General features: G+C 40.8%; 1 protein-coding gene and 1 non-coding gene across 2 annotated transcripts; both read left to right on the forward strand.

Annotated features, from left to right (window-relative positions):
* On the forward strand, positions 1 to 27950 carry KPNA4 (karyopherin subunit alpha 4). Its single transcript, XM_035132891.2, has 17 exons — positions 1 to 393; positions 8564 to 8608; positions 10844 to 10933; positions 11013 to 11042; positions 11123 to 11175; positions 13281 to 13376; positions 13471 to 13556; positions 15277 to 15363; positions 16646 to 16815; positions 16897 to 16941; positions 17916 to 18047; positions 20053 to 20181; positions 22311 to 22415; positions 23375 to 23446; positions 24979 to 25141; positions 25370 to 25464; positions 26025 to 27950. Exons 1-17 carry the CDS (start codon positions 325 to 327, stop codon positions 26121 to 26123), a joined length of 1566 nt encoding a protein of 521 aa, XP_034988782.2. The 5' UTR covers positions 1 to 324; the 3' UTR covers positions 26124 to 27950.
* On the forward strand, positions 21146 to 21450 carry LOC118094122 (small Cajal body-specific RNA 7). Its single transcript, XR_004693731.1, has one exon. It is a non-coding gene; the product is annotated as a small Cajal body-specific RNA 7 (non-coding RNA).
* Positions 27951 to 27971: the final 21 nt, after the last annotated feature.

Raw genomic sequence — 27971 nt, forward strand, 5'->3', positions numbered from 1 at the left:
CCTCCCTCCCCCCATCTTTCTCTCTCTCTCTCTTCCCTTCGCTACCGGCACATTCCGCCGCCCTGGGAAGGCCTAAGCCAGCGGGGAGCGACTTGAGCAGGCGAGAGGAGGAGGAGGAGGCCGCCGGTTTGGCTCGCCAGCCCGCCACTAGGCCAGGCCAGCCAGGGAGACCCGCCGCGGCGCCGAAGGGAAGGCGAGCGGGCGAGGCGAAGGGGCGGAAGCGGCGCCGGGAAGAAGGGGCCCGGCTGGGTCCGGCCTGGGTGTCGACGGAGAAAGAGGAGGGAGGAGAGGCAAGAGGAGAGGCCGCGCTCCCTACCTCCCGCCATGGCCGACAACGAGAAGCTGGACAACCAACGGCTGAAGAACTTTAAGAACAAAGGCCGAGACCTGGAGGTAGCTCTTCTCCCTCCTTAGCCCGGGCAGCGGCCTAGCAGCCCGCTTCGCGCGAAGGGAGGAGCCGGGTGGGCCGGCAAGCGAGGACGGGGATCAGTTCGGACAAGGCCTCCGCGCCAAAGGCGGTTGGCTGTGGCGTCTCTGCTAATCTCCCGTGGCGGGGCCTACCTACCTCGAGGCGAGGCCTGAGCCGGAGTCTGCCGCTCCGTCAGCGGAGAGAGAGGGAAGGCTGGCCGGCGGGTGGGGTTGGCTGACTTTTCCTCACGAGGGGACGCGTTGCCACTCTGTACCCGCGGGGTTTGGGAGGGCCTAGGCCTAGCCGCTTCTGTTCGCTGTGGCGGGGATGCTTGGCGGGGGGGGGGGGGCGTTGGAGGAGAAAGCGGGGCAGGCCTTTTCTGCTACTCCTTTTCCGTCCTGGGCCTCGGACTTTCCCGGCAGGCGGGTGGGAAGGGACAGTAGCTGGGGCCAGGCAGGTTAGCAGAGCGGGAAAAGGGAGGGGGCAGTAGCCCTGCTGGAGCGGATGGAGGCGCCCCTCTCTCCCCACCCACTCAGCTGCCTGACATGGAAACTGCCTGTCAGATGACATGTTTTCTCTTCTGTTTTCTCTCTCTCCGCTTCCCGTGACACGCGTTTTCTCCGTAGGAACCAGACTTTGTGAGCTACACACCACGGCAAAAATAGCTTTTAGGGCGCCACATGTATATGTGTGTACACACACACACACACACACACACACACACACATAGACACAGTATATATACAAACAAACTACCGTGTTACTTGACAGAACTCGATGTAATTAGCCTCCTTAGCCACACTGTCACGGTGCAAACAGGCAGAATACACATTCAGCATTTTAAAATATGTAAAAGCCCCAAGTTGATCATATTAAAACCAAATTTTAATCAGTGTTTCTTCAAAGGTGGCGACTGCTCCCAGAACCATTCACCTGTGTTCAGCAGAAACATGTTCACGTGCATTTTTTTTAAATGCTAGTTTAAATTTAAAGCAGTTAAATGGGAAATATTTCCAAGTATATCTCACCAAGTTGACAGTCTGTCTTCCCTGTGTTTAAAAATAAAATAAGGGTATGACTTCAAGTGTCTCGTCAAAGATCTGGCTTTGGATATAGTCAGCTGTGGAGAGCAAAAGCATGTAAACATAATTACCCCACTTTTCAGTAGTGTAGAATATCAATACAGGTTGGAGCAGCTCAGGATTCTGTCCCAAGTTATACACCACAAGGCATTTCTGAGGATGTGCCAATCCCACCCCACCCCCTGGTGTGCCATAAGATAGTTTGTGCCCCTAGATGCTGAGCTATGGAACATGCAGTCACACAGTTCTGGTGAGCAGATACATGCCAATCACTTGTCTGTGTCTCAGATTGGCCACCCATGGCACTTAACATGCATTTGTTAAGTGCATGAAAGCAATATGTCCTACGGTAGTTTATATCTCTCTTGCCCTGGGAATTGCTGGCAGGTAAACAGTCCTTTAGGGACCCAGGTGGCGCTGTGGTTAAACCACTCAGCCTAGGGCTTGCTGACCAGAAGGTCGGCGGGATTCGTGACGGGGTGAGCTCCCGTTGCTTGGTCCCAGCTCCTGCCAACCTAGCAGTTCGAAAGCACGTCAAAATGCAAGTAGATAAATAGGAACTGCTACAGCGGGAAGGTAAACGGCGTTTCCGTGTGCTGCTCTGGTTTGCCAGAAGCGGCTTTGTCATGCTGGCCACATGACCTGGAAGCTATACGCCGGCTCCCTCGGCCAATAATGCGAGATGAGCGCGCAACCCCAGAGTCGGTCACGACTGGACCTAATGGTCAGGGGTCCCTTTACCTTTACCTTTAAACAGTCCTTTAGCCTCAACCTTATGTTTAAATTGAGAAGATAGTCACAGTATAGCTATTATTCTAACTTAAGACTACAATCCTATATATACACCTGTCTGGATCAAATCCCATTGAATGTATATAAGATGGCACTTCATGTTTCATTTAGAGGCCTAAAAATCACAATTTTTCCTAAAGTGTAAGTGTTTGTGTGAGGTTGAGGATTTTTTTCAAGAGCCTTGATCTCTCCGAAAAAACTGTAGTTCCAAGAGTTCCCAGAAGAATCCATGACTTGTATACTGCTGCCCTCTGCTTTTCATTTTTTTCATAGAAATATTGTGTATTTGAATAATCAGATGGGAAAATATCCTAAATTTTTGCCCTTCGATAATTTACCTGCATAATTACCAGCAGCTAGCATAACTTTTCAATTCTTCATAAATGTCATGTATTCTAGGCAGCAACTGCTGAACATTTTGCATCTGTTCTGTGATATGCTTATTTAAAGCTTTCATTCAAAACATGAAAAATACTGGAATTAGTCTGTCAGCTGTTGACATGGTAACTATACAGCTTTTTAAAACGAGGGCTTTCCCACTTTGCTTTTCTGTAGAGTAGGATTGTACAGCACTCTATGGGATATGGAACTGAATATTTCATGGTAGCCCTAGGTTCCACTTTCCTGCTCTCCTGAAAAACAGACCTTCTGCCTGAGTCCTGTGCTCCCAGGACAAAGGGATCTCCAGTATTGAATCAAATTCCTTAGTCATCCAAAATCCATCTGTCTTTGTGACCATGATCTGGATTTACTTACTGATCTGCTGTTTCTGAATAGGCATATTTAACCTAAGCCTTTATAACACTGTATTTTACACTGGATCACTTTTAATTCTAATAAGCTTTACAGTTCAATCCCACATGTGTTTATTACTTAGAATTAATTCTCATTGTATTATGCTGGTCTTGATCTCCAATAAATATGTTTAGAATTGCAATCTTAGTTTCCAAGGTGCACTTGGAAAATCTAACATGATTTAATTTTCAGGAGTTTGTAAAGCACCCATTTTTTGCAGAGATAAATTTTGAAGCCCTTGTGGTCTCTTCCAATTCTATGATTCTATGAAGCAGTATTTTTACAGATAACTTTTGATCGTTGTAAGATAAAGTAATGAAAAGGACAGGGGGAAACATTATTTATGCCGGTTTACGAGATACCGGCTGTCATTTTGAAATTAGTGTCTCTGAGGCTCTGATTGCCAAAGTATTCATGCACCCTGATCCAATTATTTGCTGTGGGTGCAGGATATTTAATGTGCATTTAGAGTCCCCCTCCACCCAACAAACTGCATATATTCCTTGAAAAAGCCTAGGATGCTCAGATCTACATTCTCTGGATTTCTTGGGGTAATTGAGCACACATAGAGTTATGTCACAGTAATAAGACCATTAGGTTATACAAGATAACATCTATCAGGGGAGCAAATCAATAACACAGTTCCACACTACTTAATGGTAAACCTATTTTGTAAAGTCAAAACACAGGCTTTTAAACTAGCTTTGTGTTTTAAACAATTAGATGTATTGTGGAATTGAACAACCAGCTTGCTGTCTTTTTTACTTTTTTCTTTTAAACCTATTGGAGTAGTGGGGTTTGGGGTTAATGGAGGCAGGTCCAATTAAGTTAGCTGATGGTACCAAACTGGAATGGGTAGCTAATGTGGCAGAAGACAGAATGTGGATTCAAGATTACCATAACAGATTGAATAACTGGGCCCAAACTAACAATGAATTTCAGTTGGGATGAATGTAAGGTTCTACACTTAAGCAGGAAGAACCAGCTGCATAAATATAAGATGGGGGACATCTGGCTTACCAGTAGTACATGTGAAAAAGATTGGTCTTACCTAGACCACATGCTTAGCTAATACTATTCTAGACTGCTTCAACAGAAGTATAATAATCCTGATCAAGGAAAGTACTGCTTTAATCTGTCTTGATCAGACCACACCTGAAGTACTGTGTCCCGTTCTGGGCACCACAACTTAAGGATATTGATAAGCTGGAAGGTGATGTGCAGAGGAGGGCAACCGAGATGATCAAGGGTCTGGAAACCATGCTTTATGAGGAATGGTTTTAAGGAGTTGGGTATATTTAGCCTGGGGAAAAAGAAACTGAGAGGAGATATGATAGCCATCTTAAGATAACTAAAGGCTGTCACATGGAGGATGGAGCAACCTTGTTTTCTATTGCTCTGGAGGGTAGGACCCTCAACAATGGCTTCAAGTTACAAGAAAGGAAATTCTGACTCAACATTAGGAAGAACACTGACAGTAAGAGTTGTTTGACAGTGGTATGGACAGTGGAACTCCCTCAGGAGCTTGTGAACTAGTCCCTTGGAGGTTTGTAAGCAGAGGTTGGATGACCATATGTCATTGGTGCTTTAGTCGAGATTCCTGCATTGCAAGGGGTTGGGCTAGATGACCCTTGGGGCACAACTCTACAAATTGGTGTTTCTCTGACATTGACCTGTAGCAACCTTTGCTATTAAAGGTAAAGGTACCCCTGACCATTAGGTCTAGTCACGGACGACTCTGGGGTTGCAGTGCTCATCGCGCTCTATAGGCCGAGGCAGCCGGCGTTTGTCCGCAGACAGCTTCCGGGTTATGTGGCCAGCATGACAAAGCTGCTTCTGGTGAACCAGAGCAGTGCACGGAAATGCTGTTTACCTTCCCGCCGGAGTTGTACCTATTTTCTATTTGCACTTTGGCATGCTTTCGAACTGCTAGGTGGGCAGGAGCTGGGACCGAACAATGGGAGCTCACTCAGTGGCGGGGATTCGAACCGCCAACCTTCTGATCAGCAAGCCCTAGGCTTTGTGGTTTAGACCACACCGTCACTCGCATCCCTAACCTTTGCTATAGTTCTCTCCTAATGCATGTCATAGATGCATTATGTAGTGTGATTTGAATTTTTTCAAGTGTCATTATGCTCAACAGTTCCTTCAGAAGTTGTTCTGCCCTGCTGTCATCAGCAAATCCTACTTGTATAATGTTGCAATTCTGTATTGATGCTGAAGCTTAGGGACATTACATTCTGAATGTTACACCTCTGAAATCTCTGCTGGTTTGTAGTTGGAGTGTGGGAAGATTTAGGACCTTCCTGAAATATTTTGCTACATAGTTCGAGTGCATATTGAGTGAGATGCATCACAGGATCTTCTACAATATTTCAGAGGATGCTGACCCACATTTCTGATTACATGCAGTCATTGCAAGAGATCCTGGGACATAATCTTAGATCATGCACTGTTCTTACTGCTACAAAAATACAGTCACCTAAAGCAACGTTTCCCGACCTGTGGACCCCCAAGAGCATAGCCCGGGGGCAGTTCTGCCCCCCTAACAGAAATCTTGGCTACGCTCATGCTCCCCTGTCCTACTGGTAGAAAAGTAGTTATTTTAATATTTTGTTTGTAAATAGAACTCTATATGGGATAATTTTAAAAAGCAAGTGGTCCTCATCTCACTGACCTGGTGTAAAAAGATATTTTTGTCCAGAGGAGCCCTGGCTGTCTAGATAAAACACTATAGCCCCACAAACCCTTACCTGGGAGTAAGGCTCACTGAACTTAGTGTGGCTTTCTTTTGTGTTGACACTTAGTTATTTACTAGATGCAAGTCAGCAGTACCAGACAACCCCGCTCAGCTAGGTGCTGGGGTGGATTGCACCTGCGCCGTGCAGAGCCAGGCCCAGGCTGCCACTGGGTCCAGCACTGGCGGCACCAACAAGCAGCTCTGACTCGCACTGGCCTACCTATTGCCACTCCACCCCTGCACTTACCTGACCTGGGGGTTCTGGATCACAGGATCTACTGATCAAAACGAGAGCCTCAGCGATTGCCCTCTCCCATAGAAAACAAACCAGGACTGCTCTAAGAAAACACACATGGCAAAAAGAAGTGTTAGGCCCCAGTGCTGGCCAGAGTCTGTAGCAATTCAGTGGACCATGGTATTGTTTTAAGTGATCCCTGAGACCATGATAATATAGAAGAAAATTGAAGGGCTGTGTTATCTTTAAGATTCATGCCACCTGCTGAAGAGGCAATTCACTTTGTTTTAAATTTAAACTAACTTGTCTCTGCTGCAGTGGAAATGTCAAAGAATACAGGGCCAAGGCAGTTTAGGGCAGGCATCCCCAAACTTTGGCCCTCCAGATGTTTTGGACTACAATTCCCATCATCCTTGACCACTGGTCCTGTTAGCTAGGGATCATGGGAGTTGTAGGCCAAAACATCTGGGGGGCTGCAGTTTGGGGGTGCCTGGTTTAGGGCCTTAAAGTTCAGCACCAACACTTCAAATAGTGCTTGGAAACTTACTTGGAGCCAGTGTTGGTTTTTCAGTACCAGTGTAATATGGTCTCCACTCCCAGTCACCAGTCTAGCAGTCGCATTCTGGATTAGTTGTAGTTTCCAAGTACTGTATGTATAATGAGTACTGTACAACAAACCTTAAGAACCGATGCTACAGGGGATGCCTTAGTGATTTTCTGCTGTCCCTTTTAATTTTGCTTGTGCAGTGGCTCTCAACATATTCTCAGATTTTATAACCCACATTTTCATTCCTGCTTGAACTATTGACCCTGTCTGAGTTTAATCAGATATTTTGTATGCAGATGGGTGTGTATTAGAAATGCCTTCCTATAGGAAATCCTTGGTGTGAAACCTCTGGCTGCCGTCAATGCCAGTTTTGGACAACAGAACATGAATGGACATGCCTGAAATATTTATTTTAAATACTGAGCAACAGTACTGTTGGTTAGGTGTTGGATATGGTTGTATTTTTAGATGTTTTCCTTCTCTATAATCTTTCTATGCATTGCTTATTTTTGTCACTGCTTTTAAAGTACTTTTTAATTTGGCACAGATCTATGCTAATTTTTGAAAGCCATAGTATTGGTATGAAAATATGCTTCTTTAAAGCAGTTGTCATTCTTATCTTTAGAACAATTGAAAGTTTCCCTAAAAATATTGGGACGGGGTGATACAGCTTCCTTAGCTGTTTCTCCCTGTTCTTAAAAGTACCACAGTGATGGTAGACAAGGAACAGTGTAGGCAAGTTCCCTGAGCTAAGTAGCAGCAGCAGAACACACCCCACAATTCTCTAACTTTGAGCATTACGGGATGCATGTATACTCAGTCTGCTCAGGGAACTGGCTGAGTTTGGCTTTCCTAGTGAATATAGATGTAGATGCCAGCTGAAGAAAATAAGGGTGTGTGTGATTAGGGTTGAGAGGATATGTCGCCTAATGTTTTAGAAATCACCCCCACCCCCTGTAATGTACAGGGATGTTTAAGGAAGGAAAGGAAAAGTGCAGTTTCCCTTTCTTGTTCTGGCCCCCCAAATGGCTCGGGTCTGACAGCCAGCCCTAGAATTGATCCTTCTGGGGTTTTTTGTTTTGGTTTGGTTTTTTTGTAGCACAGCAGAAGGTGGTTCAGGAAGCTTAGAAAACAAAAAATATTGATATTTTTTTTCTTCCTCCCTGCTGCTCACACCCATGACCTGATCATGCTATCCTTTTTTCAGGCCAGGTGGGCTACTGTTATTCACATTGTTGCAGGTTTCACTGGTCTGTATACAATTACTAACAGTTAGTGTTTCTTTTCTGCAAGTACTCAAGGATACGTAGTACTGGCACCTTTCTTTTTCTTAGGAGAAAAGCACTGCTAACATTACGTAGTAGTCAGATGGAGAGACTGAATTTGTATCTTCTGTATCAAACTCACTTTCATGAGAGAATGAGATTCTGCAATAGCTAGGTTACTTCATTTTGCCATAGTGGATGAGGGTATGATCTCTAAAAGCATCACCCATCTCCTTGGCTGAAGCTAAGCAGGTCTGGGTCTGGTCAGTGTCTAGATGGGTGATCTCTGCTTTGGGTTCTATGATGGAAGAAAAGTAAGATATAAATAAGAAAAATAGACATGAGAGCTATAAAAGAAACACCATGTATTAACAATTAAACAATTAATTAACTAGACAATTTAAAATATGGCCCCAGGCTTCTCCTTAACTAGTTACATTGGTTTGAATACCTACTTTTGAATACCTACTTTTCTTTCATCAAATTTCTAATGCTAAATATTCATTTTTAAGGCAGCCAATTCAGACAGCCACAACAAAGGGTATGCAGTTTTCATGCTTCAAATGGTTAACCTAGAATTTCATGTGGGGAATTGTTTGAGCCCCACATTGACATTTAGTTCTTGAGACACTGTAGTTTGTGCCTTAATAAACAGTGGAAGCTAGATGTAACTTTCTTGTGTAACTTTAACTTTCCAGACTATGAGAAGACAACGAAATGAAGTCGTTGTGGAATTAAGAAAGGTAAGATTTAATGCTATTTATCACCTAATTTAGTGTGGGCTTGATCCAATCCACTGCAGGTGCAGCAGTCCCCATAAAACAGTGGTTCCCAAACTCTCTTCTCAGGGCCAGACTTTTAGAATAAAAATTGGTTTATGCCACACACACAAAATATTGATAATAAATATATTGGAAAACAAAAAGAAAAAACTCTGAGCAGTGCTTGATTTTGAAAAAATACCTATCCATATTCTGCAAATAAAAAAATATTACTATACCTGTACTGTACTGTACTATACTATACTATACTATACTATACTATACTATACTATACTATACTATACTATACTATACTATACTATATAAATGTTCCTTTGACTGTCCTTGAATCTTCCCACCACTCTTCCATCGTCTGCCACACCAGTGTGGCGCGCCATACCTTTGTGAACCACTGCCATAAAGAATAAGAGATGTGCTCTGTTCCCTTCCCCCATGTTAAAGAATTCTCTGATCAGTCAAGGAACATGAGCCACAGAAGCTCTGCCCATTTTAGACTGGATCAAGCCCATAATCTCTAGCAATTATCTCCTGAATTGCATTGTTTTAAAGTAATGTAACAATCATGCCTTTTTATTGACAGCTTTAAGAAATTGCTCAATTTCTCTTTTCACTTAGTATGTTTTGCTTAATATATTTATGTTGTCCTGAAATACTACTTTCCCCTGTCATTAGAAGTTTCCCAGCCATGGTCAACATTTTAATTGGTAACTAGCTGCAATGCTAAGCTGCTTTAATTTGATTCGTCTCACCTCTGTTTGATTTCACTTGAAGCATTGAGCACTACTAATACTGCTGTTTAAATATGTGTTATTGTTTTCTATGTATAATATGGATTTCTTTAAGCTTTGCACATTATAAAGTGATTATTTACCCAAGTTATTTCCTTGCTGTACAATTGCTTTTTTGTTTTGGTGTATATCACTGATAATACTTCTTTTCCTTGTGTAGATACAAATTGCACTTAAGTTTAATTGGGCATGTGTAGCAAGGAAAATCCTTTTCAGAAATAATTGGGGTTATTTTATTAAATGAATTAGGAGAATTTTGGCTTGCACTTTAAAAAATACCCTTATGACTGCAGAAAAAGTTTTAAAATACATGTGTGATGATGCGTGCTCAGAATTTAGAGGAGGTTTACAGAGCTTCCAATGTTCGGGGATGGATATTTGCTCTGCATACTCCTTTCTCTCTCATTGCTGCTGTTCCTTGATTATTGCCATGTAAGGCACATTTCTGCACAGACAACTTGCTTTTTGCTTGCATCACTCTGCTCCTCCCCAAAAGTCTGAAACTTTGGAGTGGGAAAAGAACCATATCAAGTAAATGCATATATACATATTAATGTAAAATCCATAATCCAATTGTAGAATGCCAGTTTCCTTGGCATACCTATAAGAATTTTGTTTGAGAGTAAATAGGTTGGCATCTATCTATATAATTGGCCAAAAAAAAATTGATTGGTACAGTATTGGGCATTTTATTTATTTAGGTTGGTACCCAACAAAGTGCTTACATTAGTGTCAGGATTTCCTTTTACACAATAAAACTACCCACCGCCCCATGCCCTCTCCAGATCTTCTCAAAAGATTTAGTTATGTGCTGGGAGATGAGAGGGAGGAGAAGTTCCTTTCACTAATGGAACTACATTGTTGGGTACTGTTCTAAGTTAGCTTTTATGCTGCTTTTCAGAATTCTAGGTTTTTCTAAAGTGATTTACAGTAACCTTTCAACTGCATAGTTCTTTTTCATCCACGGCTGCCATTCCTCAACTCCTCCATGTAAAACTCCATGAATAGACCACTCTTTAGTTCCATTACTCTGTTCCTCCCCCAAAAGTTTATGTTCTTTATCATTTAAAACTTTGGAATATGCAAGCTTTAGAATTATACAAAACTGTTACCTATATGAACATAAAATTTAGTTGGCAAATGATCAAGAGTGATTATAAATGTGTACTGTGTCAGGTTATGTAAATCATGTAACACCTTTACTTTTTCTATACTGTAAAATGAATTAAAAGCCTCTTATGGTATTTTCTACCCTTAATATTTTTAATTGCTTTGTACACTGCATTTTTCTTACATTACCTATATTTGCATTTTTTTTAATTTTACAAATATTTATAATATACCTTTAAAGCATTGGGGAATGCATATACGCCTTGTCTGAATGTAATTTGTATTTTGTATTTAAAAGAACAAAAGAGATGAGCATCTGTTAAAGAGACGAAACGTACCTCATGAAGATATCTGTGAAGATTCTGATATAGATGGTGACTTCAGAGTGGTAAGAACTAATTGGTGATTAAATATTATATACGTATGTCTTTTTGAATGCATTTCTAATGCTTTGATATTTGTTTCAGCAAAACACGTCTCTAGAGGCAATAGTGCAGGTAAGTATCTTACTCACTTCTGTTTTTAAAATTCACTTATATTGTGAAAGTCCTGATTTTTAAATATATTTATTTCTTAGAATGCTTCAAGTGACAACCAAGGTATCCAGTTAAGTGCAGTGCAGGCTGCAAGGTAAGAGAATAATTTACTCAGATATGCTTTCTTCTACGGTAGTACAGTTTGTTAATGGAATTGATAGCTGTACTGTGTTATGACTGGAAATGTTGGTTCTTCGCTGCTCTTAATGTGAACTCTACTTTGATAATCTGTATTTGACATATTCTAAAATGGTTTGGAGCACAAGTTGATCAACAATTGAATTCCATTTTTCACATGCACATATTGATGAAAGCAATATTTCACAAATATTTCACTTTTATCTTGGAATACCAGGGCCATCTTAACAGTTAAATTAAGAGAGAATTTAAAAAGAGCCAAAGAAAGTAACCAGCTTTGGCTGGACAGGGACCATTTCACCACAGCAGTCCATGCTCTTGTAACTTCCAGACTGCCTTGAAGACAAACTGGAAGCGTTAATAAGTGTAGAATGCAGCTGCCAGAATTTTAATGGGTACGGCTAGATAGAGTAATGCCAATTTTCAAAGTTATATTGGCTGCTTATCCGCTTTTGAGCCCAGTTCAAGGTATAAGAAGTAGTTGCCAGAGTGGCTCTTCTCCTTGTTCCATTGTCAGGGGAAGTCAACTAACCTGCACCTGACATGTAAAATACCCATCATTTAAAAGTGATGCTGGTGATCAAGGCTGATTTATTTGCAAGGGTATTTTAAGGATTTCTAAGTGAGTGATTATCCCAGGGTTATATTTATTCATAGCTTGGTGTCCTTCAGATGTTCTTGAACTCCCAACACCCATCATCCCTGATCATTGACTAGGCTGGATGGAGTTGATAGGAATTATAGTCCAGCAATATCTGGATGGCACCATGTTGGCTACCCATGGTTTCAATATTTTGATGTCATAGTTTTAACTGCCTTTTTTTGCCTTTTTGATTTATATTCTGCACTCTGCCCTAGTAACCTGGATAGATAAAGTGTGGTCTATAAATATTTCATTAATATGTTAAAATACTTAATGTCAGTTTTTAAAGGCAGCTCTTCCATATATCAGTGGCAGCAGCTTGACCTGTTCTGTCTTCATGCATTATCTAATGTATTGTGGGTATGAACCTGACTGCTTCAGGGGGAAAAGCAGTTCTCACTACTGCTCTTGCTAACACATGGCCTGATAATGAAATAAACAGCAGTAGACTCACATGTGTAGTTTGGCCTCATGAAATACTTGACCAGCCAGTTGTCCAGTTCTAAACTCTCTTCTCTCCAATGTATACAATAAACCTTATTTCTGTTTAAGGCAGGGGTGGTGCTTCAGGACTAGAGCCACCCTATACCTTTTTGGTCAAAATGCTTGGCACCTCATACTTTCGCTCACACATGTACCTCTTTATTTTATTTATAAAATTTATATACCATCCTTCATTCACAGGGTGGTTTACAATATAAAAACACAAGAATGCACAATGCAATAACAAATGAAAACAATTACCCCCACCCCTCCCCCAGTTTAAAGGCCATAGATTGTTTAATTAGCCAAAGGCCTTAGAGAAGAGGAATGATTTTGCCTGGCGCTTAAAGATCTGTAACAAAGGTACCAGGAAAACCTCCCCGGGGGAGAGCATTCCACATTTCTCCAGCCATCCATTCTCTCCATCCTGACAAGAACTTTACCCACCAAAAAAGGAGAGAACTAGTCTTATTCATTGCTTTCAGTCACCAGCAATCTCTGTATATGAGGATCTGTAGCAGGATAATGAGCATCTTTTTGTACTGTCTAGCACTCTGGCCCAGGTATCTTCTTTTATCTTCTCTTTTAAGAAGAGGCAAATGGGCACATTTGCTTGCCTTTGATCTCCTTTCGGTTTAATTTTGATTTAAGACATTTTGGACTTCGAAAAATATTTCACAAATGTCAAGAAGGGGGAAAATAAGATAATGCATTCAGACTTACTGGTTTAAATTTAAATTGTATTTGATAGTTACTTATGAAATATCAGAATAATTACTACCATATTTTTTAATTTTTATGTTAAGATAGGAGATTTAGTATGCTGTGAAATCCCTGTTAGCTGCTCTTCGTGTTTTTAGCTATAATAATCAATTGGAGCCATTTCAGCTTTGCCTGAAAGTTTGATATTCTACTTTCCAAATATTTCTGAATAGAAAACTACTCTCCAGTGATCGCAACCCGCCTATTGATGACTTAATAAAATCTGGAATATTACCCATATTAGTGCACTGCCTTGAAAGAGATGACAAGTGAGTATGTGCCTTTAAAGGAACAGTTGTTTTCTCAAGCAATTGATCAAAAATATTGTAATAACCTATTGTTTGTTTCTTATTATATTCTTAGTCCATCTTTACAGTTTGAAGCAGCATGGGCACTGACAAATATTGCTTCCGGAACTTCTGAACAAACGCAAGCTGTCGTTCAATCCAGTAAGTTAATCAGTACTTAACTCGTGCAAAAATGCCTTGCTGATCGAGTAGAACTATGGACACGTTATATTTCTTCTTTGGGTATTCACATGTGCCAATGAGTTGGTTCTCTGATGCTATAGCCAGGTTGATTGAAATCTAAATGCTAATCAATGAATCATACGCTGAAAAGGAAGACATGTACATAATCTCTCGCTAAATTGAAATTAAATTTGGATAGCACTGAAGATGTTCCCGCTTTGTGATTAGAAATATGGAATTTAGTAAGTAACGAATTGATTTGGAGCTTGTGGCCAAATTTGCATGTAACACTAAACCATAGTTTAGCATTACAATAATAAGCCTAGTTCCCGCCTTCCTTCTGGCACTACTATGAAGACGCATCCATAAACTTTATCTTCCTTTTTAGAACAACTTCAGCTTGTGACATCTGAACCTAGACAAACTGTGATTAGTGGGAAACAAGCCAACCAAGCTTTTGAAGCTGACTTATTTTCACTAATTGTGGCTAAGATTAACTGCTGTTTAGGGTTTGGACATCGTTTTGAATATGTGGCATTGCCTTTAAAATATGTATAATCTGAAGAATATCTCTGGAACTATCCACTGCTGATATATGACTGTTTTCAGTGTTTCTTGATCGGTATAAAAGACTTCTTTATATTTTAAAAAAAGAGTTACTTCTCTAGTTTTCTTTTATAATGGGTTGGATCCAGACTTGCCCTTACCAGAGTGGAAGGACTTTGTCAGTTCTCAGAGGGGACAAAGATCCAATGTGGGTTTCCTGCTGGAAAGGTGGTTTCCACCAATTTCCCTGCTGCCTCTGCAAATCCTGTTTAGGGAAGCTTTTAATCTTTAAGAAATTAGTGTATTTTAATATTTCTGTTGGAAGCCGCCCAGAGTGGCTGGGGAAACCCAGCCAGATGGGCGGGGTATAAACAATATATTATTGTTGTTGTTGTTGTTGTTGTTGTTGTTGTTGTTGTTGTTGTTGTTGTTGTTATCATCCCAGTGACACCTCTCATGCTATTCCACAAGGTCTCCCAACCCTTAATAGCTGTTCAAGAGGATGCAGAAAGTAGGAGAGATTTTCAGCAGTGTTCACAGGAGGTCTGGATCCAACCCAATGGCTGCTTAAAGATAAAAATTACAGAAAATTGAAAATGTGCTGTCAGTGGGATTTAGTGCCTTACATGCTTAGGAGTATTCTACAGGAGAAGGATACTGTTTGCAGAGCTTTGCAAAACTGAAGTGGCAATGACGGAGGCTTTATGCTACCTTCAGCCATAATGCAAAAGGAACATAAATAAGTGTGTGGTAATTCCACTTTTACACATCATTGTTCTGTCTGCAAACTGAGTGTGCTACATCTCATTGGGGAGATGTGTTAAGTTCCAGACACAGTTGTGCATCTTCCTTTTTGACAAAATTGGAAAGATTTATTCTGAACATTATAGTGCTGTGGAAGAAGTTAAGAACTGGAGGCTCAGAAAGGTTCTTCATTTTTCTCAAGAGGTTCAGTTCCATGCACTAAGCCCCTGAAATTCTGTATCAGTTGAGTGATAATTAGACAAATTACGACTGCCTGATATGCAATCTGAATATCTTTGAATGAGGAATGGCTGTTTATATATTGCATGATTTAAAGTTTAAATCTTAGCCATGGGGCTATGGAAACTAAAAAAAAGGAGTCATAATGATCATTTTCTTTATTTTGCAGATGCTGTCCCACTTTTTTTGAGGTTGCTGCATTCGCCCCATCAAAATGTTTGTGAGCAAGCAGTATGGGCTTTAGGCAATATCATAGGTTTGTTGCATTTCCATGTAGAAACTCCACTACTATGGCAATGAGAACTGCTTAGAATTTTACTACTGAATGAAAGCTGTTTTTCTCCAGCAATTCCTTGTACACAAATCTGTGTGGGGGAGTGTTTTCCCAAAGCATATTTTAGTTAGGCACATGAAGGTTCAGACAAGTAAATCACATGGAAGAATATTACATGAGTTATTCAGGTCATGGTGCACTTATTGTCGGTATTCCTCACACAGCAAGCAAAGCTGCCAAGTTGGTGGAATATCTGATACCTATGCATAGCATATGCATTTCTAGTTCTCTGTCTCCAGCTACATTCTTTAAACCAGGCATCCCCAAACTGCGGCCCTCCAGATGTTTTGGCCTACAACTCCCATGATCCCTAGCTAACAGGGCCAGTGGTTGGGGAAGATGGGAATTGTAGTCCAAAACATCTGGAGGGCCGAAGTTTGGGGATGCCTGCTTTTAACTATTACAGTTAAGAATCAGAAGTCTATAGCTTTTCTGGACAGCAACCCCCCCCCCCCGGCAACAAAACCCACAAAACAAAACTCCTTGAAAAGGCTTAACCTGTTGAATGTCTACTTACAACATAGCTGTTAGTGACAAAAAATACTCCTGCTCCCCCCCCACCTCCCCAAATGATGCAAAGCATTCAAGTTTCCTGAATTTACTGTTGGCTTTTCACAGATTGGAAATACTACATTTCAGTGGATAACCTAGCATGGTATTTGGAGTATGTGGAGGGGAGAGTTCAGATGAGGCATAAGATTTATGGCAGCCAAGGTTCAGATGCCCAAACTTGGAAAAATTCAAGATTAAATTGTTTAAAAGCAAGCAGTGTATTCTAAGAGCATTTGTTGTAGTTATTTCTCTCATAATAAATAGCTACAGCTGTGTTAACAGAACATTGATAGGTACCCTTTTCTCTTTTTTGTAACAAAAAGGGATTTATAATTTTCATGCTTAGGGGTGGAGTGCAGAATCTCCCCTCCCACCGCACAAAATTAAATCTGATTTACAGCTACGCTAAAGTACTGGTTTTCTTAGTTATTTTCTCTCATCAGCAATGGAGAATGTATTGCTGGAGAAATGGATTCAGTTTTTGGGAGTGGCGTCTCTGTCCAGAGGGCTTCAAACAGATGCTGTAGAGCCATCCTTTTTGCTTATTTCAAACTGTTCACATACAGAGAGAGCTATCCTAATGGGGAAAAGAAATTTTGATAGATCAGTGTTTATATTTCTTCTACCCACAAGCTCCTCCATCTTTATACAGGTGATGGACCCCAGTGTAGAGATTATGTCATTAGTCTTGGAGTGGTGAAGCCTCTGCTGTCATTCATCAGCCCATCTATTCCCATAACTTTCTTAAGAAATGTTACTTGGGTAATGGTCAACTTGTGTCGCCACAAAGACCCGCCTCCACCAATGGAAACGATCCAGGAGGTAAAATTACTTCTTTGTTGAAATTTTATCACTTTGAGCTTTCCTGCAGAATTTTGAATACCTTTTTCCTCTTTCTCCTAGATCCTCCCAGCACTCTGTGTTTTAATTCATCACACAGATGTAAATGTGAGTATCTCAATATTGCACAGCCTGTTTACTGATTAATTATAAGCACTTATTGAAAAAACAAATCACAACCTTGCCAGGTTACCCCTGAAAGCAATTTGTGCCTCCTTGGTTATATTGGTGGATACTTGTCAGTCTTATTAACAAAGCAAAAGTCTCTCAAAGGAATAAAACATATTTCAGAAGTCAGTGCTCCCACAAAACTGAGGGACAGTTCACAAATACAGACAACTTGCAGCTTACATGGGGGCTATGGTCCCGGTAACTGTTTGCAGAACAGTTATGTGCACTGGCACAAATCTCATCTCCCACACGGATTGGTGAGACTTGCATGGATTTCCCACTGGTTCTCTTAACATATATCCATAGGCAAGCACTGAGTTGGTGATGGACTGGATCATTCCCTTAAAATAAGAATACCTAAAGACTGAATAGAACTGTCATTCTGGATCTGCTGAGTGGAACAATTCTAGCCTTTTTGGAAGGGCTTAGCGTTTGAGGCGCTATCTGGACAGCCGTGCTCTGTATGCAGCACCCATTCAGTTCAGGAATAAATCTGCAGAACCTGCTTCTCTGTACATTCTGTTCTTAGTTGGGTTGGGACTTAACCTGCAACAAAATCAGAAGCCACTCTGCCAATACATAGGAGAGGCCAGAGGCATTTTGATATAATGTATATACTTGCTGGTGGAAATTAGACAAGTGTCATAGCTAACTGAGGTGTTGGCAGCATAACATGTTTTAAGATTCAGCAGGAAATGTTTTTGAAAGGAAGAATGAAACAAAAATTTGCAAGGGATTTGGTCAGATACCCTCTGTGCTTTATTTTGTGGTATGTTGCAGAAACTTAAAATAGTAAGTAGGCTGAGAACACCACTGTTTTCAAGGGAAAATGCTTCTGTTTATATATGACTCATTGTGTCTTGCAGAACCTCCTTTGTATTACTCTAATGTGTCTTGTTGATTTTGAACAGATATTGGTAGATACAGTCTGGGCCCTCTCCTACTTAACAGATTCAGGCAATGAACAGATTCAGATGGTGATAGACTCTGGGATAGTTCCTCATTTGGTTCCTCTTCTCAGCCATCAGGAAGTTAAAGTGCAAGTGAGTCTTGTACCATTTTTCCTTTATTTGAAGCATTTTACTGACAACATTACATTAGAAATTTACAGTATGCAGCACATTGTATTCTTACTGTGTTCAGTCACTGTGCTTGTCAAGCTCAGAAATGGGCGGGGGGATTCTGACTTTTGAATGTTTCTCATATTTTGTGGAACGTGGAATCGTGTTTTGAATAAACATTTTAAAAGCTGCTGTCCCCATAGGACAAAATAGATTCAAAAAATAAAAGGACAGTAGCTTTCTTTAGTTTCTATTGAGTGCAAGCTTTTATTAACTAGCAAGTTTAATGCTCATTGCAAAAGAGAGGTATTCTTTAATATTTCATTTTGTTAGATTTAGGAATATGGGATACGCTATCAGATTAGTGTCAAAATGGTTGAAAATGGGTGCTAGGTCCTTCCACTTCAGTTTTCCAGCTCTGGATACAAACTGCAAGTCGTTGTAGATTGGTTCAGATATACAGTGGTGCCTCGCTAGACGAATGCCCTGCTAGACGAAAATTCCGCTTAACAAAAGGATTTTCTGATCGGAGGTTGCCTCGCTATGCGACGAGATTTTCTATGGCCACCGCTTCATCTTGCGAAGCGTGGCCATAAAAACCTCCGATCAGAAAATCAGGGCATTCATCTAGCGAAAGGGGAACCAACTGTAGCAAGGGAAGAAGGCAAAGGAAGCTCAGCTGAGAGGCGCTGACAGCTGTCAGCGCCTCTCAGCTGATCTCCCTTTGTCTTCTTTCCCTGCTGCAGCTGGTTCCCCTTTGGCAGAGACCAGCAGAACACAAAGAGGAACTAGCGGGGGAGGAACTAGGTTCCGCCCGCTTGCCTTCGCCGAGGCGGCGCTTTCTTGGCGAAGGCAAAGGGGCGGGCTAGGTAGGTGTCCCCTGCTTGCCGGCATGGAGCGCGGTTTCGGAGGTCTCCGAGGCCGCGCTCCATGTCGGGGGAGGCAGGCTTCTCGCCGGCATGGGGCTTGGCAGAGGTGGGGGAAAGGCGCAGGATCGTTCCTTCGCCTTTCCCCCACCCCGCCCGACAGAGCCGGATCCGACGAAGCTTCTGAAGCTTCGTCCGATCCGGCTCTGTTGTTGGCAGCAGCGGCGCTTGCTCTCTTGGCTCGGGGAAGCACCTGCCTGCCTTCCCCGAGCCAAGAGAACAAGCGCCGCCGCTAACAGTCTCCCCCCCCCCCCCCCCCGGAGCCCATAGGAACGCATTAATTGACTTTTAATGCATTCCTATGGGAAGCGGTGCCTCGCTAGACGAAATTTTCGTAGGACGAATTCAGTCCTGGAACGAATTAATTTCGTCTAGCGAGGCACCACTGTAATGAAGTATATGGAGAGGTGGGGCTGAGTTCTTTTTTGGACTCTGATTTGTAACCTGCCTTTTAGCAAGCCATTGCTTATCATTCAATCTGACACAACAAATCAGGCTTTGCACAAACCATTGTTTCTCAATTTAGATGCAATGGCCAACTGATTCACTGAGAGCCAGGAAGTTACTAAGTGTGTGGCTCTAAGGTTTATTTGTGTAATACCAGCTCAACCCATTACCATTTTCACCATCAAATTTGGCTCAGGAAAAAGATGAATCTGCTACTCAGCACAGTAGCTGTTTCATAAATCATAATTCTTCAAATCTTTCATTGTCAGATTTGTAAAGTTACAAGTTTTTATTTTTGGTGGGGGTGGGGCACAGAACCATGTCTTCTACCTGATTTAAGTGGTACAGTTAATCTATTAAAGCTGTGTAGTGCAATCCTATGCATGCTTACTCAGAAGTAAATGTGCATAGGATTTCAACCTCAGTCCATAGCTGCCAAGTTTTCCCTTTTCTCGCGAGGAAGCCTATTCAGCATAAGGGAATTTCCGTTAAAAAAGGGGAGAACTTGGCAGCTATCCCTCAGTCTAATCATGTAGTCTTAATACTATAATGCTTGATTTTAAAACATGCTACTCAAGCTATCAGGTTTTAACTTTTGAAATGTTTTGTTTCAGACTGCCGCACTCAGAGCTGTAGGAAATATTGTTACTGGTACTGATGAACAGACCCAAGTAGTTCTGAATTGTGAAGCTCTTTCACACTTCCCTGCCCTATTGACTCACCCCAAAGAAAAAATTAATAAGGTATGAAAATGGGCATGATGCTGAATGCATGAAAATTGATACCAGGGGACTATGTGACATATCAAACAAAAGTACAGGATAATCGTCAATCTCTCTACTTGAAAAGTTGTTCTGACTTTTGTAGAATTTGTAATGTAGCAATTCCTTTGCAAGGAGCATATTTGTTTGTTTCACAAAAATTATACTGCTTGGTTGCAGTAAAATCTCTTAAGCAATTTACAGGTAATACAAAATTATAAATAAAAGCAGTTTAAAAAATTTGAAGATAATTAAAATCAACAGTAAAAAAGAATGAAACACATCAACATCTACAAGTCTGGATAGGTTTGCCTAAACAATAAAGCTTTAAACGGTCATTGGAAAGAGTACAACGGAAATGTCTGCCTGAGGAGTCTAGGCAGGTAGTTCCAAAGTCTAAGTGCTGCAACACTGAAAGATTGATTTATTACAGCTGTGTAGCAAGTATTATGTAACAGTGTCAGTTTCACAGATCAAAGCATTCAAGTGGACACTTACAGGGTGAGGCAATCCCACAAGTAGTTTAAACTTCAAGAAAACTATCTGAATAATGTAGCAACCTCCTATAACTTGACAGTTTGAGGTGGTCATTCAGTGCATTATTTTTGCTTTGCCATCTCACAGTGGCACTGAATAATGTTTCCCCCCCTGTTTAACATGCAAAATCCTGCTTTCATATGAAAGCATAAAACATAAAATGTATCGTGATGCATCAGATATAACCGTTTCTAGTCCAGCATTGTTCTTGGTTATGGTTATTTTATTAATTGGGATTTTTTTTGTGCCCTGCCCTAAGATCAGTTATAATGAAGGGCTGGACCTAAAATAAATATTACAAATAATATCCTAGCAATTGGTGGCCTTTAAATATAAGGGGGCTCATCAAAAATTGGTCAGTGGTTCTGCAGCCTGTCTTTTGCCTACACCTGAATTATAAACTGACTCTTGGAAATGATGAAATGGAGGTAATAGGGAATAGTAAGGGGTGTGTATATTAGGTAAGGGGGGCAAATTTTAGTCTGAAGTAAAAGGGGTTGGTTGTGTAAAAGCTATATAGTGATGTAAACTGTGGGCACTGATAAAGAAGCTGTTGATTTCGCAGTGCATCTGAGGCCTTGTTGCTAAATCATCTGGGTTTACTGCAACATTGCCAGTGATTAGAGCCCAAAATAAGCTCGCAGTTTGCATCTAGACATTTTAAACCTCTAACAGGTTCCTTTTGTTAGGCAAAAGGAATGTGATCTGATCCAAGAGTTCAGTTTAATGACACCTAAAACATATGATTTGGATTAGGGAATCATCAAGATTTAAATGGGAAACAAAAATTACACATTCTTTGGGTTCTACATTTAGCAAAAAATATTTGCACTAGTAGCAACTTCATTTATGCTTCTGTGGGTAGTTTTTTTTATAAAAGTAAGTTTTATAGGTTACTTAACCACAGAACTCTCTAATATACTTACATAAAGTACATTATAAAATTCTGAATAAAATACTGGTAAAATCCACCAACTGTTAAACAAGTATAGATAAAATTGTCAAAATATAAACAAAATGCTACAGCTGGCACCTGTTATACTACAAACCATCTAATACTGATCTTTCTTCTAAGCTGCAGTAGTGTTAAAGCCAATTTTTAAAAATGCATGTTATCCTTGGGTATTGTTACTTGAAACTGAATCCCAGTAAGAGACACTCCGTCTGAAGGAGCAGGTTCATAGTTTGAGAGGGCTCTTCAATTCCAAGCTGTCACTGTCGGACTAGGTAGCTTCCGTGCCAAGAAGCAACTATGCCCCACTCCAACTAGTATTATAGCTACAGCTATTCCTGGAGTGAAACAACTTGTCCTCTCTTATCCGTGCTCTAATAAACTTCTGTATAAACTATTGAAATGCAGGCTGCATCATTCTGCTTTTGAAGACAGTCCAGTAGTTGTAGCTGATGCAGAATTCCGCTGCCTGGGTGGTGTTAAACAAATTTAAATAGTTCTCAGTTGTGCTTGTATTGCACCTTTAAGAGAAGTCTAGCTCTGCAGAGATTGATTAATACTTTCATTATTCAAAGTATTTCTTGTTGATATTTTTAAAATCACGGTTTTGTTGTTGTTGCAGGAAGCTGTTTGGTTCCTATCTAACATCACTGCAGGAAATCAGCAGCAAGTCCAGGCGGTGATAGATGCTAACCTAGTGCCAATGATAATACACCTTTTAGATAAGGTTAGACAAAACCAATCTTTTACTAAGCTTTTGTCTTGTTCTATGTGTGTTTTGTACTGAAACAGCCGTGGAACATTAGTAAGATAAAATGTGCTGGTTGGGTACGTATGCTTGATGGAGGGTTCTAGGCCACTCTTCCCAGTAAGCTGGTTTTTCCAGCTAGACAGGTGCCTGTCCCCAAGAGACCCACAGTCTGAGTAATTGAAAGTAATAATTAAAGCAGCAGAGGCCTCCAGGTTGGATAGGAAGTGCTCAACTTACTTCCTATGCCCACCAATCCTCCCCTGAAAATCCCCACCCACCTATTACCTTTTTCCTCTGCTGGGCTTTTTCCAGTCAAAGAGATTTTCTTCAGTACTTTCCTCTTCTCCCTGTACAGTCGTACCTCGGGTTACGTACTTGGCGTCCCCGGAAGCATTAACTTCCGGGTTCGCCACATGCGCAGAAGCGTTCTGCACAGTTTGCGCATGCGCAGAAGCATTCTGCGCATTTTGTGCTTGTTCGGGTTGCGTACTTTTCGGGTTACATACCGCACCCCGGAACGAATCAGGTACATAACCCGAGGTACCACTGTACTCCCATTTGATAGGGAGCAGATAAGCAGTGCTTAGGTCCTTGTTTCAGATGAAAGATCAGGTATTGTAGCATCTCTTCAGTCCTTGGTGTGTACACCCAACTTCCATCAGCAACAGCCAGCATGGCCAACCATGAGGGATTATGGAAGCTGCAGTCCAAAAAATTCTGAAGGGTCCCAGCTCTTCCTGCTGTGGCTGACTTACACCTCAGATGCTGGCGTCCTGAAGCCGGTTGTATGTCTTAGCTTTGGAATATGGAGACTGCTCATCCACTGTTTTTCTTCTGTGGTCACAAGACTGATGCCTGAATCAGCTAATGTTGCTTGCCTGAGTGTACCCCCTGTGTAGACAATAAATATACTCCTTCAACTGTCTTCTCTTTAGGGTGACTTTGGTACACAGAAAGAAGCTGCTTGGGCTATAAGCAACCTGACAATCAGTGGAAGAAAAGATCAAGTAAGTAACCTAGTTTGACTGACTGACTGACTGACTGACTGGCTGGCTGGCTGGTTTAAAACAGTAAAGGAACGTACAAAACAGGAAACACAATTCAACCAAATAATAGCATTTAGAAGTGTTACTGATTTCAGTGGGAGAGTTTTTAAGCAAACACTTAATTCTTCCCTTGACATCAGTGGGACTTGAAAGTGTGTAACTTTCACTGGATTATACTAGATCAAAGCCACAGCTGGGTCCTCTTGCAAGAATCGCCTTATACCACATTGTGCTGATTATTTGATACTTGCCTTTAAAATATCAGTTCATCCACTTTGAACCAATTCTGATCAATTTCATCCAGACCAGTGTAGAACTTTTACGTTTCCAAACTCTACTTAAAAACCTCCAGTCCACCACCTTCCAAAAGAGTCCATTCCGCTGTCAAACATTCCTGATGTTTTGTTGGAATCTCCTTTCTTGTAACCTGAAGCCATTGATATGGGTCCTATCCTTTGGATTTCTCTTGAGCGCACACATGCATATAAAATGCCACAGACGGGAGAGCTGCGTTGTAGGCCTTGAACGTAGGGCTAGCAATGACGTTCTTTCTCAACTGGTGGAGGGTGGGGAGAGGAATAAATCAGTATTTTATAAGCATTTCTATGCTCAAGAGAAACTTGTTTCACAGTAGATGTTCCTGCAATAGGGTTTTCCTGCCCTTCGCACTAAAGTCCTGTGCACCCCACTGACGGAGGAAGAGGAGTGGGGAGCACCCCGCCCCCGGCGGCGCGATCCCAGTGGGGTTCCGCCGCGGCTGCCCCCCGCCCCTGGGATGCACATCATGCCCCTGCGGGCGGCACATCCCGCCTCCAGGACGCACGCCAGCCCTGCCTGCACTCCGCCCCCCGGTGCCAGAGCATGAAGCTCCGCCACTGGTGCACCCCTCTGAGGGGCAGAGACCTTCCAGAATAGTATGGGATGTGGTGATGTGGAATCCGGAGAAATAGGGGAGAGTGCAGCAAAAATGAAGCGAAATCAAGTTTTGCTTCTGTAATGCACCTTTGGATCCAAGGTTTGGTTTGGTTTCTTTTGCTATCACTTGGTGTTTCCTGCAGATTTAAAACTTAAATCAGTAGGCTCACAGGTGAGTCTTGCATGATTGATACTCTATTCTAAAAGCCAAGCCCCCTCAATATCCGGAGCTAGAATCCACCAACATACAATAGTTGATTATGTCCAGATTCATTAAATACATATTTAATATGAGTTTAAAAGTCAACTCATATTTTGGTATTGGTTTTAAAGTCAAAACCAATTATGAGTTATTAGATGACATAATACTTCTTGAGTATAGTGAGAATCCTTTTACTTGAATTTCTGTAGGTTTGAAAATGTTTTAATTAACGCTCCTTTTTCTCCATACTCTTAACTTAGTATATTTATTATTATTTCATAATTTGTTTATGGCTTAATCATATAAACCTCCAAGCAGTTTATGTAAATTGTATTGATCCTAATTGGATTAATGTCTGTTTCTATCCCTTTTTTAGGTGGCATACCTAATTCAACAAAATGTAATTCCTCCCTTTTGCAACTTGTTAACAGTAAAAGATGCTCAGGTTGTACAAGTAGTGCTGGATGGGCTAAGTAATATATTAAAAATGACTGAAGAGGAGGCAGAAACCATAGCCAACCTTATTGAAGAATGTGGAGGTATGTTTAAAAATTTGGCTTTGTATGCCAAGGTCTTAGATTTGATAAAGTGATCTTTCAGTTTTTTGTTTTTGTATTTTTGTCACAGATCTGGAAATATTTTCATAGTTTCTATGGAGAAATATGATTTGTGGACATACTGGTTAACAGTGTGTTTTGAAAAAACTTTGTTTTCATTTTTACAGCTAGTCTAGGGTTCCTTCAACTTTTTTGTGTTAAACCTTACAGGGCTGGAGAAAATTGAACAGCTACAAAATCATGAAAATGAAGACATCTACAAACTGGCTTATGAGATCATTGATCAGTTCTTCTCTTCAGATGATGTAAGTACATAATTGTGAAACTGAGTATTTTGAAGTAAAGTACTAATTGTTGAAAACCTGGTAGTCGACTTTGGTTGGATTGGAAGATTCTTATTTCTTTATATATATAGATATAGATATAGATACTATTTTTTACTTTGTTTTCCAACATACCCCCAATAATAGCCAAATTAGAACAATAACAATTAATTCCCAAATTATACAATTATGAAAATGCCAATCAACTTCCAATTAATACATTTTAGTTAAAGTGGCTCCCCGCATGGTGGTTTGGGTGCATTTCTGATCTTACGTCACTGCATTCCATAATCTTAATCAGTCAGTTACATTTCAGTTACAGTATAATAATAATAATCCCTCAGTCAACAGATACAATGATTTCCATTCGTGATGTTACAATATATAAATTTATAAAGCTTCAAGTGAGGAACTCAAACTATTATCTTTATTCTGCTCGTTCGCCGATGATCCCCTGCTATCGTGGGGGCTGCCTCCATTAAGGCAGGTGGGACTGGAAGCCCGGAAGATTCTTATTTCTGGTCTTTGTGGTTCATTTACAGATAGATGAAGATCCAAGCCTTGTTCCAGAGGCAATACAAGGTGGAACATTTGGTTTCAATTCATCTGCCAATGTACCTGCAGAAGGGTTCCAGTTCTAGAGTGGTATTTTGGAAGTTAGGTACAATGCAGCACTGAATAAAATAAGGTTTGATCCATCAAGCTTGGCTCATGGGATCCGCTGCTGCATTAAATCGGGGAAGAAAATGGTGAAGATTTCATTTGGAATCACAGAAAAGCCCGAATGAAGTCAAGATGGCGAGTGGGTGCGAGTGAGAGTGAGTGGCAAAATGTAATGAAAAACTTCACACTGAATGCTTATATAGGTTGTTCAAAGGAAAAGGGCTACAGGTCAAAGATCTTCAGTGCCTGAGGAGGAACATTGACTTAATTAGCGCAATTGTGGGGGGGAAATGCAGTACTATTCCATCATCAAGCCATGTAAGCATAAAGGAGAATAGGATGCCCATATAAGTCCAAGGAGAATGAGCCCAGGTCTTGCTAATGAAGCACCGTGTGAATGGACAACATTGAGTGAATGTCTGGACTCAGTGCTGTGGGGCCACGTGTGTGTTTCAAATCTGGGGCTCTTTGCTCATAAAGCAGACTCCTAGTCTTGGAGTGGGGTGTGTACGAGAGTATGGTTGTGATGCTGTATGTGAACGCATGCAAGCTTGATTCGCCTTCAGGGGGCTGATAATAACCCTAGTCAATCATCAAAAGGAGTGTATAAGTGTTAACACTGGACACAAAAAACAGAGACCGGTTTAGCAGCAGACTATGGTTTTACTCCTGCAGCCTGTGTTTTGTTTTATTCCCCACCCCTTTTATTTTAGTTATTTTCTTTCCTGTATGGCTTATTACTAGTTGCTTGTAAAGTCAGAAAACTTTGAGGAAGGCTTCCCTGTGCATTTGCACCAGATGACTGTTCATTGTTTACAAAAAAAGCTTTCCATATCATCAAAACTAATTTGTGTAGATTTTTTGCATGAAACTCATACAAACGTTTCCCTCTTCCAACTATTGTGTTGCAGTACACAAATTGCCATATAATACTAGAAAACAATAAAAAACAAGTTTAACACCATCCTTTTCATTTTCAGAGACGACATAAAGCTATTTTTGCATGTGGTAATTTACAGCATAGCTCATTTTTAGATTTTATTGAGTCCTGTAACCAGCTGTTTCTTTTGTGGTAGGATACTGTGCTGTGTTTCAATGTTATTTGTTTTCAAACTTTGTTTTCTATGAAAATGATATGGAAACCTCAAAATAAAATTTGGTGCATATGTACTGCTGAAAAGATTGGAGATGTGAATAGATGTACAAATCAAGTCATGGTTTGAACACCGTTAATAATACCACCTAATCTGTCCAATTGTTCTAGACTTTTTATCTTTAGATGTAGGCAGCCATGAACAATCTATTTTGAGCCACTTTAGAGAGAACTTTGTATTCTTAACTTGCATCCAAAATGCAAGTGGTTTTTATAATTGGAATAATACCTCAGTTTTGAGGTTATGCACACTAAATTAAAAGTGACATTGCAAATATGTAAAAATAAGAACTCTTTATAAGGTGGCTCATTGTAGGAAATGCTGTGCCTTCCCCTTTGAGCACAAGTGTTGCATGAACAACAGTTTGCTATAAGAAAACATACCAGGTTAGCCACCATTAGCATCTATATCTACCTTGTGTTTTTTTTAAATCAGCTGGTAATTCTGAAACGCAGTAGAATGGATAAAGATTATTTTGTGATCATAACTCTTTGTTGGACTAGAGTATTTTTGCAGCATTCCTTGTCATCAGAAACATGGTTAAAAGTTAAAAACTAGATGCAGCAGAAAACTAGCTTGTGAAATTTATCCAAGTAGAATGCAGGCTAGGCTGTCTTGGGAAAATAAACATTAAAACTTACAACAATGTTACATTGGTGTATGCATTTTTGT

This window comes from Zootoca vivipara, chromosome 5 (genome assembly GCF_963506605.1).
Source record: "Zootoca vivipara chromosome 5, rZooViv1.1, whole genome shotgun sequence".
NCBI classification, from domain to species: domain Eukaryota; kingdom Metazoa; phylum Chordata; class Lepidosauria; order Squamata; family Lacertidae; genus Zootoca; species Zootoca vivipara.

Bases quoted from the DNA above. Each gene is read 5' to 3' on its own strand.
- KPNA4 (XM_035132891.2), top strand. From the start codon at position 325: ATGGCCGACAACGAGAAGCTGGACAACCAACGGCTGAAGAACTTTAAG. The intron at 16,942-17,915 runs GTGAGTATCTCA...GATTTTGAACAG, and splicing joins TTCATCACACAGATGTAAAT to ATATTGGTAGATACAGTCTG. The intron at 18,048-20,052 runs GTGAGTCTTGTA...GTTTTGTTTCAG, and splicing joins ATCAGGAAGTTAAAGTGCAA to ACTGCCGCACTCAGAGCTGT.